General features: G+C 41.1%; 1 protein-coding gene across 3 annotated transcripts in view; it reads right to left on the reverse strand.

Annotated features, from left to right (window-relative positions):
* Positions 1–12,649, reverse strand: part of NRXN3 (neurexin 3) — a 1,543,117-nt gene that overhangs the window by 1,092,499 nt on the left and 437,969 nt on the right. For all 3 annotated transcript variants that reach the window (XM_041758643.1, XM_041758640.1, XM_041758644.1), the window contains 2 exons: positions 10,293–10,594; positions 4,292–4,453 (listed from right to left, as the gene is read on the reverse strand). In XM_041758643.1, the coding sequence (XP_041614577.1) occupies positions 4,292–4,453; positions 10,293–10,594 (464 nt within the window). The remainder of the gene's footprint in view (positions 1–4,291; positions 4,454–10,292; positions 10,595–12,649) is intronic.

Raw genomic sequence — 12,649 nt, forward strand, 5'->3', positions numbered from 1 at the left:
GAGACCTTCGTCATCATAGAGTTAGCTCCTGTTTAAACAGTTATCAAATAAATTACCAAAGGCAACAAAATAAGCTAATGACTGAGGACAGGTGGGGTGGGTTTCCCCACTTCAGATACAGATTGAAGGACTTAATTGGGACAAACCTCAGAATAAAGCTGGTTTTCCCCCTGATTATGATTTGCTAATTTGGGAGATATAGGGATATTGCATGTGCCAATGTATACAAATGTATAGTTACATTTGTATTTACAAGTTGTTTATAAGAGGTATTATAAAATCCTTAAGAATAATTATTATAGGGACACCTGGGTAGCTCAGTGGTCGGCGCCTGCCTTTGGCTCAGATCATGATCCTGGGATCCAGGATCGAATTCCACATCAGGCTCTCTGCGAGGAGCCTGCTTCTCCCTCTGCCTATGTCTCTGCCTCTCTCTCTCAGTCTGTGTCTCTCAAGAATAAATAAATCTTTTAAAAAATAATTATAGCAAAATACACATGTCTGTTTGGTTTAACTTTTATGTATATTATTTCATTTAGGAAGAACATGACAAAGAGCCTAGTATATCCATGTTAGGGTAGAAATAGATTCAAATAGGATCAGTGGCTTACTGCAGGCCATACAGCCAGTGACAAAGCTGGTATTCCCAACCAGATTTTCTGATTATAAGCCCAGTATACTTTTTCTTAATACAACTACACCTCTGTCAAAGCCTTTTCAATCCTATTCTTCCTAGAGGAAGTTCCAACTCACTTCTCTTAGCCTTGCTGAGCCTTTCTACATAATACTTCTCTCATATCAGATAGCTAGGAAGTTCCTAAAAGATTCAACTGTTGCCATGCCAAGATGTTCTTAGTGATCCCAAGAAAATCATATGGCTAATAGTGCCAAAGAGCATTTACCTACAATAGTAATTTTACAAACATTTTATTTACAAGATTATTTATTTAAACACAATTAATTTGCAAACATGTGGTTTCACTTAGCAAATGTTTACTGAGAGCCCAGTGGGTGCTAAGAACCATTGTAGGAGCTATAAACCCACAAGACCCCAAAAAAGACATACATGTTAAATCACCAAAACACGACAAGGAACAAGAAACCGAGGTGGTAATGTTTAAATGAACACAAACTTGTATTGATAACTAGGGTGTATGGAGAACCACGATAGTCTGAGGACAATCTGGACAGTCTTTGTGGCGGCTTTTACAGCAGCATGGAGCTAGGAAGTGTGCATCCAGGTGAAATCCACAGTCATTCTGCTCAACAGTGGAGGCAGAACTTTTGAGGGTGAAGTAACTGTGGTTAAAAAGATAAATCTTATTTTGTACTACACACAAAGTATCAGTGATCTGGAACAGAAACTCTGAAGTCCTTTTGCCATGTCCCCATTTTGAAGAAAATAATACATAAAAGTGCCCAGCTCAGCTTAAGGCAACACAGAGCCTCAAATGGCAGGCAAAGTCAGAAAAAGGAAGAAAGAGATAGGGAAGAAGGGCTTGTTAAATAACTGGACACTGGTCTAAGGGTAAACAGTTCAAGTGGCTATATGGGAGTTATCAAGTAGAGAAATCCCAACCTAGCTGGAAGCTTCCACTATTCACTAAATTGACAAAGACAAATATCAAGAGCAAGAGAAGAATTTCCCAGACCTGCCCTACAGAAAAGTGAACTGTAATGATTAAGTGGAAAGAAAGAATATGCCAGGACCACAGGACACTAGAAGTTCTCTGTTTAAGATACTCAAAGGAGAAAGCTTCCTAAATTCCTTGGAAACACAATTCTGTATGTAACACAGAGATGGTGGTATCAGTTGACAAAGTTCTAATTGTGTCTATTGCTTCCCCCAGAATGGGATGGACTTTCTTTTTTCTGATGATCTGGATTTAAATGCAGATTCATGCTGCTATGTATATATTTTTACTACTAAGTACTAATTATTTCTGTTACTGACACTTTTTTTTTCAGAGCTGTCTTTAATTTTGCAGCTATTGAAATAACATTTCTTATGGACTTTTGAAGTTTTCTGCTCTCTATACCTGGGCAGTGTGGATGTGAGTGCATGCGTATGTGTGTGTGTGTGTGTGTGTGTGTGTGTCCATACAGACTTCATTTACTTTAGGTTTTGTGTATATGAAACCATCAGAGATATCTTCGCGTTCTTTTATGAGGCTTGTTTCAAAATGTTCAGGAACATCCTTTCTGATTGATAATTTGCAATTCGGAAACTGTTCCTTTGTCTCAACATACATAATTGAGAGATGCTTCAATATAATTGTGTGCAGGGGAAAATTAATTCTAGAGGCCTTCCCTAGATCCTGTCCATGATCAGGGTTGTTTCACTACAAAAAAAAAAAAAAAAAAATGGATGCGGGATCCCTGGGTGGCTCAGTGGTTTAGTGCCTGCCTTCGGTCCAGTGCATGATCCTGGAGTCCCGGGATCGAGTCCCACATCGGGCTCCCTAACATGGAGCCTGCTTCTCCCTCTGCCTGTGTTTCTGCCTCTCAATCTCTCTCTCTCTCTCTCTCATAAATACATAAAACCTTTAAACAAAAAGGATGAGTTTTCCACCATAATCAATGCCTTATTCATGTCTGAGCCATGTACGTGGCAGCAGAATGTTCCTATCTATTTCTGACAAGAGTACAATTCCTGTGTGTGTGTGATTTAACACAGTTTAAGAGTCTTTCAGGGTTCATTAGGTGCTGAGCAGTTTATACCTTTATTCTATCCAAATGGGAGTAAATCCCAGGGAGGAAGTGTTCTGTGTCCACTGCAATTCTGTCAGGAATGACTACTGGCATCTCTACAGCCAGAAGAAGCGTAGCTAACATCCAGTAGAAAGAGGAAAGCACTTTTGGGTTCTCGTCTGTAATTTGTCTTTCAGACCAAGAACAATACAGAGTTGTAATTGGATTTTTCCCTCCTTTGTCATGTCTCCTCTTCCTCCCAATTCACACATTTACTGTATCAAGGCCCAGTTCAAATATCAATTCTCCTCTGAAATTGACTTCCACCTAAAATTTATCTGTCTCCTCTAATTCTACTCAATTAGAACATTTAGTCAGTGGCACTGAATACACAGTGACCTGAGCTGTACTTGTTCACTTATAGATTTCATCCCCCTTCCTAGATTATAAGGTCTTCAATCATGGAGATGACAGCTTATAAAGAGCCACTAAGTTCAATTACAATACAAAAATGGTACCCAATAATTACTTGATAAATATATACACTCCATAAATACTTATTATGTACCTACTATATGCCAGGCATAATGGGCGCAACTGCTGTCTTGACATGGTTCACAGCTGAATGGTGTGACTGAAAGCATGTACAATGCCATCTCATATATAACCGATGTTCAACAAATTCCAAATAACCATAATAAGAATAAAATATGTGCCCTGAGAGGAGTCTCATAACATGTCACAAGGGATCTTTATCTACACAAAAGAACACTGTTAGCTTCTCAAGGAATTTCCCCAGGGAAGGAGGTATAGATATCTCAGGCAATCAGGCTTAGTTTAGATTAAACAAAAATGTGCAGTTGACACAGTATTCTGAAAGAACTCGACCAAATCAAGTCTGATTCTTCTTGCCTCAACAATTGACCTTAGAGAACTTACACTTGACTGAAGCTCCTCTGTTCTCAGACAGAGGTCTCAGCACATCAGCTACAATAGTAATAAATGAGTAATGGCAAAGCCCCACTGCTTTCTCACATCTGCTAGCTTTCAGAGGATTAAAAAAAAGAAGAAGAAAGAAAAGGAAAAACCAGTCTTCTGGGCCTTAATGTTACATTCTGAAAATTCTCCTTCATCTCAAATAATGAGACTCTTGGGAACACTAAGCTTGGCAAAGGTAAAATAATACATATGTTATGCTTTAGACAAGATACACAACCACAAATTGAGCTATTTTTAGCTAGAGTTTCCCTACTTGCAAAGTCAAAGTATGAAATCAAACTTTACAAGGTGTAGCTCTTGTGATATCAAAGTCCTCTCATCTGTGTTATTTCATTTAATTGATAAAGTAGAGCTACCTGTAGGATGCAATTCCCCATTAGTTAGATGAGACAACAGAACCACAAAGCACATAAGTGGCAAACCAAGACCATGCAACCAGCTTAAGTGGGAACCAAAACATCGGACCTTACTTCCAAGTCCAAAGTCTTTTTTGCTACAACCTATGGCCTCAAAGACTGGGTGAGACAGAGCCCCTCACTGAGCTGGAAATTCATTTGTTCTTGGGACAGTCAATGAATTAAAGAGAGAATGTGACCTTTACCTCTTTAAGGCAGCCCATAAAGTTGTTGCTGACAGGTGAGCCTGGCAAGTCAGCGGTACTTGGGCTTCCTCCCACGTAGAAGAAGTCATCAGAGCCCAGCATGGTGTAGTCCTCTTGGGTGTAGCCTGTCGTGGTAAGGATGCCATCCACAGAGATTGTCACCTGGTGGAGGGACATAGGGACAAAAAAAATCCCAGCAATGACTTTACAGTCTTATCAAAATCCGGTGACTTCCCCTACCTGTGACATCACTTTCATTAAGATTTTGGTGAGGTATTCTTTCTAATTTGGATTGACTTTGGTATATGCAGCCAAATTCCATTTTCTGGTCTGCCTTCCCTGTAACCCAAGCCTCCAGCATTCGTCTGCAGACTCTCAGGAGACTTTGGTGGAATTGTCAGGATGAGCAACTTGCTCTACCCACTGCACTCTTTACTGAGTCAGGCTAGAAAATGGAACTATCCTCAGACAACATCACTTGTCTCAGTTCATTGGTAAAACGGCTATTTTTTGAACGATTGTTATTTATGGTGGTAGTGAAAAACAGCAAAGGAGACATTTGACAATGGGGTTTGTTAGGGTTGGTCTTTGGTTGTGGATGGTTTTTTCTTTTTTCTTTTCTTTTTCTTTTCTCTTTTATTTGTTTCTTTCGGGGCTCACACCACGCTGACAAACATGCATTCAGGGAGGGAAGGAGAAGGGTCTTGTTTTTGATATGTCATGGATGATACATGCCGTGGACTACCCCAGGACACCAACCCCTGCCCTCCCTTAACTGACATCACCACCACCAAGAGAAGAAATGACCCAAACCAAAAACACAACTGTAACAAAAAGAAAGGAATATGAGGCATAATAACCAAAATAAAAATAATAACGCCCACAGGGAAGAAATAGCACCCACACACCCAACATCCATGAAGGGAGCAGAGGGCAGAGAAAAAAGATGGGGCCTCAAAACGTGCATACACCATATGCTGACACACCCATGCGAAAATGATGAGGAGCCAAGAGAAAAGGTGTAAGAAAAAGGGCAGGGATGGGGGCAGGAGTGAGGAAAACCAAAGGGAAGAATTGAAATCCACTTCACACTTACATGCACTAAACAAAATTTGGAACACAAGATGGAAGTAAAACCACCAAAAAAACAAACAAACCAAACAAACAAACCACTCAAAACTAAAGGGTTATCTTTCCCCTGCCTGCCACCTCCCTCAACTAAAAAAAAAAAGAAAAAGTCCAAACCCAACCCCAAAATATAATGAAGGATGAGAGAAGGATGAAGAAGAGTGGAGACAAAATGAAGAGAGAGAAGAGCATGGAAGTGGTCTGATGACGGACAGGTTGTTAGTGATGAGGAGGAGCACAAGAGAACAAACTCTGATGCCCATGGGGAAATCCACGAGACAGGAACATGCCATGCAGAGTCTGTGCGGAGAACACACTGGCAGAGCTCCCTCTGGCCACGGTGCGGATTAAGGTGAGAGCTGGGAAAGGAAGAATAGAGGAAGTAGAGTACTTTCCTCCCCAGATCACCTGTGGCGGCTGGCCGTGGCCACACCAAAGGGAAAGAAAAATGGGCTTCAGGAGTGGGGGGGAGGAACGAGAAAGGAGGAAAAGTGAGAGGGGACGGGGAGGCACAGAGAGAAGAAAGTCCTCAACAGAAATCCTGTTGCCCCTAGTCTGTAACTTGAAAGTTGCAAAATAAGAAAATAAAACAAAACAAATTTAGCTAAATGGAGAATCTTTCTTTTAAAAACCATTTTTAGGGGGAAAAATGACAAACTGGAGAAAAGGAAACCGTCCCAAACTCATCCAAATACTATTTCCAGGACAGGCATGTTCCCCTTCCTTCTTTTTTTTTTTTTTTTCTTTTCTTTTTTAACAAAAAAGAAAGGCTTGCATTTAATCCAACAAAAAATTTTAAAAGAAGAAACAAGTCTAAGGAGGATAAAAGGGGGGTCTGGGAAGGAAAAGGAGGGCAACACACGGCAAACCCAAAAAAAGAGACAATAAGAATGATATCTACCAGACAATGTAGTTTGTTTACCATAGCGTGTCCGATGCCTGAGTGCTTTGCGGAAAAGGGGGAAGAAAGGAAATTAAAAATTGTGAACAGAACGATTGTTAATTAAAAAAACTAAAAACAAAGATGAGTCGTTAGGGTGTTAGTACATTAGTCGGTTAGTAAAATGACACATTGCATGAATGATCTTGTGTTAGTTTTTCAAAAAAAAGGCACCCGACACAGAAAAAGAGAGTGGGGAAGACAATGAGACCAAGACTCTATGGAAAACCTTGGCAGCCGGGGCAAAGCCAGGAAAGGAGCTGCAACCCACCCTGCCATTGAACTCCCCCTTTTTCTGAATACTGCTCAGACTGGACCTCACCCCGGTTAGAATTAGCATCATACTTACTTTCCAAGGGCTCTTCTGAATGAACACCCTTTTTTCCCTTCCCACCCTCTTGCCCATATACAGTCCATCTGTCCTGAAAGAAAACACCTTCTAAATATTATCATTTCACATGTAAATAGGTAGAGCTAAAATACTAATATTTGAGGGACTTTATATATATATATATATAACTCTGACTACATGCATGGATGATTAGGACTTTCAATAGAGCAACAACAACAACAAAAATTTAGTAAAGCATGTATAGGTTGCCTCTAGCATAGGAAAGCTATATGATGTAGCTTATTCTGGGCTTCCACAGGTGCTTAAAGATCCATGACACTCTTGATTTTGTGTGGACATGTGCGGCAGGAGGGGGACATTCTCCTCTCGCCCTTCCTCTTGGTTTACAATACTGTGTTGTCAGAGTGCATCAAGATAGGTGGGGGTCTTCTTTACTTCCCAAAGTAGTTATTTATTTTGTTGTCTTTGCCAGAATGCTTCCCACTGGAATCACTCTCCCCTTTAACCCCCTTCAGAAAATGCTTTTCAAGCTTGTAAAAGCAATTTCGTGTATGGATAACACAAAAGACTGGCAGGTTAAACATTATTAAAGAAGCCCTATGATTTGTCTCCTCTGACTATTTTCAGATGCTAAATTGCCAACACACCCTAGGCTGGAAGGCTGGAAGACCGGTAACCCCAGTTTTCTGTTTGTGGTTTCACTAAAGTCGCATTAGAGGTAAAGCAAGTCACACGAGGGCCATGTTCAAGGTCATGGATTTTAAAACAAGACCAAAAACAAACCCAGAGAAAATGCATCACTACCTTGGTCCCTAATCCCAGTTACAGTCTGGGACAGTCCACATTCCTTCCCTTAATCAGAACCCTTACTAAAGTAGCTGGCCTTGGTCCTGACTTGGCTCAAAGGCAGAACCATGAGTAGATGGCAAAGAAGGAAGAAATGGGCTAAGTTCTGCTCCAGTTAGTAATGAATACTCCAGGAAACTCCAAGTAAGCATTCCTCAGATGAATTTTTTGCCACAGAAGCCATTCGACCTTACCAAAAAAGTAGATGAGACAGTCATAAGCTTGTTATCAAATATTTATGAAGCAATTTACAGTTTAATTGAAATAGATAGGGGCTTCCGACCCTTTGAAATGTATCCCACAGAACTAAAAAAGATGTTATAAATGTATTTTTAATGAGCAAAATAATAATCTTAGATGATTCAGCACTGAAAGGATTACATTTGCAAAATCAACTCTGCTTTTCTGAGATTTCCCTCTCTTTCAATTAATTGCATTTGGATGCAAAATTCAGTCAGGATTTCAATGAAGACCAATTTTAGCTGCACTTTCTCTATGAGATTCATAGTCCCTCTGCCAAGAAATGCCCCCCAACATCCTCAGGCCTCTGTAGCCCTGTCCAGAACTGAGAATTCTACTTAGCGGCATCATTGGTGATAGACAGACACAGTCACCTTCACGACAGAATCCTTGGCTTATAAATTGTGTGCATGTCACAGTGAGTCTAGCACCCAGACCATGGAGGAGCTCATAATCCTTCTGGAACATAAGGTGCTTTGCATATTTAGCCACCACACATGGCTGGGGAGGATTGTAATCACCATTTCACAAATGAAAACTGTGGTGTGGCAAGGTTAAATGGTTTGTCCAAGGGCGCTGAGGAAGCTAGGTCTTACAGCTTGGAAGAGAAACCCTCCAGGGTTGCTCTCCTCTGCTCGCACTGACCAAAACAGCACAACCAATGTTTGAGTAACAGTTTGGTTTATCCCCCACTCAGTTTAAAGGATGGAACTGGGGCCCAATTCTATTTTAGAAAAGTGTTTTCAGTAGAAATGAAAGCAATCCTTTCTCTGGCTAATTGGAATCACTCTAGAATGGCAACGCAGTATATGGAGTGGGAGAGAATCAGAGAAACAGACTGGCTGGTGAGAAACACAACCTTGCCCTGCTCCCCAAAGCATGAAAATGCTTTCCTTCCACTGACTAAAGCCTACTGTGTACTGTGCACCTGCCCATCAAAACTGTCAAAGGTCATATGTTACTTTTTGGTCTGGTCTCTGCAACTCAAACATATCACGCCCTTATATGTTAGCAAGTGGACATTCGACTTGGGCCCTCTAGACAGCTGAGCTGAGTAAGCATGGATGGGTGAAAGAAAGCAGTAGCAATTGTATCCTTTGGCCTTCGAGGAAAAACAGTGATTCAAAAATGTCCAGTTCATGGGTATTAAGATGAGTGGGGGTTCTAAGACTTGTATTATTTGGTAATGTCACCATAGATAGAAGAGAATCTCCCAACCAGGTGGCTTCCTCAACATACTTAAGTGTTACAATGGGTGTTTTGAATACTGTGTGGTCCCAGCACCTGTGAACCTTGTCTGTTCACTTAGCAGTACTAAGGAGTTACCCTTTTCTCAAACAGAAAACATATGCAGACACCTGTCAGTTCTTACACTTTCATATTTACATTAGAAGGCATTAATCATACTGCAGAAGAAAATTTGATAAGCACTTTATGGATATTTGCACATGTTTTCTGATTAATAAAGGATGAACACTGTCTAACTGGGTTATAACAAATTCACAAGGAGAAAAAAAAACAAGCGCAAAGAGCAACCCAGAAATGGGCATTAGCACAGATCCTGACTTTTATAGGAAATGCTTTTTATCTTCACTGATGTGGGCTGGTGAGATGTTACTATTATACTGCTATGACTATTATTATTAGTCATGAGATTGAAAACAACTTCACTTGGCTAAGGCTTTCTGAGAGCATTGTCACCTGACGGAGTTGCCTGCTTAGAATCGGGAAGCGATGTGAGTTCTCAAGCACGAACAGAACCAGGAAAGGCTGCTCCAAAGTTGACTTTTTTATTTGGGTCCTTCCACTTTCCAGGCCTCCCAGTCAACTGAAGAGCCTCGGAGGTAGAGACAGGGGCAATATAGTAGGACCACCATACCAAGGAACAGAGAAACAGAGGAATTCAGAAAGATCCAACTAATTCATTCTAAGGCTATAGATTAACATAACAACAGGGAAAAAAAGAAAGGAAGAAAGAAAGAAAGCAGAGGAGGGGCAGTAAATTAAAAGGAAGGAAAAAAAGGAAGGCTTGTTCTGGAAGGAATTAAAGTCATGGCATCATGGCAATGGCTAACTTAATTAAAAAGATAAACATATATTCAAAAAATGAGGAAAATCTAGTAAGCTCCAGAAACAAAACATCATCCCTAATTGAATTTAACAATAATACAGCAAGATTCAAATGTAATTAAGAAAATGATACAAAGGAAAGCAGGATAAAAGAAATGAAAGTATTTATAACTTTTATTATCTACACAACTGAATTTTATTTTCTGGAAAAAACAAGCACAAGTGGAGAATTGAAGTATGAGGAGAAACATATTTTCATAATTTTCCTTGTGAAACTGCAAAGACTGGGAGAATGTTAGATGTTGACAAATCCAACCTGTATCTACACCCTTCCCCAGCTCCAGCTAATCCAGTACCTGCTCCACAAACCTCCTCCCCAGCTACCCAAGAGGAGCCTCCGGGCACTCTCTCCCCTCAGCCATTACCTGCCGGAGGTTGCGTGTCACTTTGACATCGTGCCAGGCGTTGTCGTTGAATTTTCCATTCACTGGCTCCACAATGGCCTCAAAGGCCCCGGACCCCAGGTTAATGACCAAGGAGACCGCACCATCCTTCAGAGCCAGGTTGACATAATCAGCCGACTTGCCCGTGTGCAGGATGAGCCCGTTCCGCTGCCAGGTCTTAAAGGAGAGGGTGATTTCATCACTGCTGCTCTGGATCGGGTTCTGAGACAGGTCGTAGCACAGGTATTCTGAGCCTCGGAAAGTGGCCACATTCTCCTCTCGAGCTGCATGAAAAGGAAAGAGGAAAGGAGTTAACACTTGACTGGCATGAGTCATCTGTATGCAAATACCAAAGAGAACATGTTCCCTGGGGCATTGCCCCTACCAGTGAGCTGATATCGGCAGGAGCTCCCTCCAACTCTTCCACCAGACCTGTGTCTAAGTACTAGGGAAACAAGTGAAGACAGTAACTGCAGAGAAGCTATATATCCTCACAAGGGTAGAAGACCAATGCAATGGAGTAGAAGAGCTTGCTGCCTTTCCTTCCCATTTTCTCAGAGAAAAACCTAGAGGGATATTTTATGCAAAATGGCAAAGTGAGGTTTCCATTGCTTTTGCTTCAATGATGGTTTTCAAATGCTTGTACAAGAGCTGGTTTAGAATGGATAATTAACTGTTCTGACAAAGGGATCTTTAGCTCTAGGTGCCTTTTATTGACCAATAACTAAAAATCAATTACCCTGAAAGATCTGGCTCTAATTTCCATCCATCAATTACCCAGCTAACTTCGGTTTCCATGATAGAGTCCTGAGCCCAGTGGAATGTGATAGCATTATTAAATAGGAGGTTGGATCTGTGAAGGCGATCAAACAGATGAGGGAAAGGGGATAGAATAAAATTTGGTAATAGACTTTGACAAGACAGCAATAGCTCCCTTAGATTCAAAGGGAAATAAGTCAATCGGAGAAGGACAAACAGTGTATGTTCTCATTCATTTGGGGAATATGAATAATAGTGAAAGGGAATATAAAGGAAGGGAAAAGAAATGTTGGGAAATATCAGGAAGGGAGACAGAACATAAAGACTCCTAACTCGGGGAAACGAACTAGGGGTGGTGGAAGGGGAGGAGGGCGGGTGTTGGAGGGGAATGGGTGACGGGCACTGAGGTGAACACTTGACGGGATGAGCACTGGGTGTTTTTCTGTATGTTGGTAAATTAAACACCAATAAAAAAAAAAAAACCAAAGGGATCTCTGTTGTAGGAGTCTCCTAATTTAGATGGCCCTGATCAGACCATTCTGTTGAACATCTAAGGGCCCACAGGGTCAAGAAAGCATTCCCCTGGAGCATATATTCCCCTTCAAGGCCTCACCCTGGGATCCTCTAATTCCCTACCAAAAGAGCCCCAGGCCTGTTTCAAAGGTTTCTGCAAGCCTCTGCTCTGGACTCATTTTCCAACAGCAAATCATGCCATCAGTGTGCATACCTCAAGGACTGAGGACTAACAATGTAGGGCCATTTTCAAGGATGTAGACAGGCCTTGGCCACAGGGACATCCATGTGTATTTATATCAGAGTCCTTGTGGATACAGGATAGAGTCAAAGGTTGACAGAGGAAGGAAAGAGGCCAGCGGCTGACAACCAGAGGGGCTGGTTCTCCCCATGCTAACATTTCCCAGTGCAGAACTCTGAGGAACCAAAAACTCTAAATGTGCACCTGGCTTACCAGGTAGTTCAAACATGTATTTGTAAAAGTAATGACATGTTTTACTTAATCATTTGTTGATGTAATTTCTAATTTCAAAATATAGCATCTGGACTTTCATTTGTCCTCCTGCCAAGCAGCCTGACTTAGAATGGCCTACTTCATATCGGAGTTGGCCAAAAGCTATCAAAAGCACCACATTAATGAAAGGAAATGGGCAACAATACAGGCTGAATATACAGTTTCCCATTACAGAGGGGGAGCTACAAAAGAAGGCTGAGCTAGTTCTATTTCCTCTTCTATAACTACACCTCAGTCTTGGTAACCAGTCAATTCCACCTCAACTTAGATCCTTATCCATCATCACAGCCCTTGGTAAGTCACTTAAGTAAAATAAATATATTCTCATGATTAGGTAAGAACTGTAAAGGTATCACTCATCATATGGGAGAGATGACCACCCATTATATACTGTATTAAACTAATTATAGCATCATGACAGCCTTAAAACATGAACCTCAACTTTGTACTCCAGAAAATTAAAGAAGAGATCAGACTTGTCCTGTGTGTTCCAGAGGGTCTCAATGATATGTGTCTACTTGCATATTTCTGCTTATGTGCATGTGCATGTGCA

This window comes from Vulpes lagopus, chromosome 6 (assembly GCF_018345385.1).
Source record: "Vulpes lagopus strain Blue_001 chromosome 6, ASM1834538v1, whole genome shotgun sequence".
NCBI classification, from domain to species: domain Eukaryota; kingdom Metazoa; phylum Chordata; class Mammalia; order Carnivora; family Canidae; genus Vulpes; species Vulpes lagopus.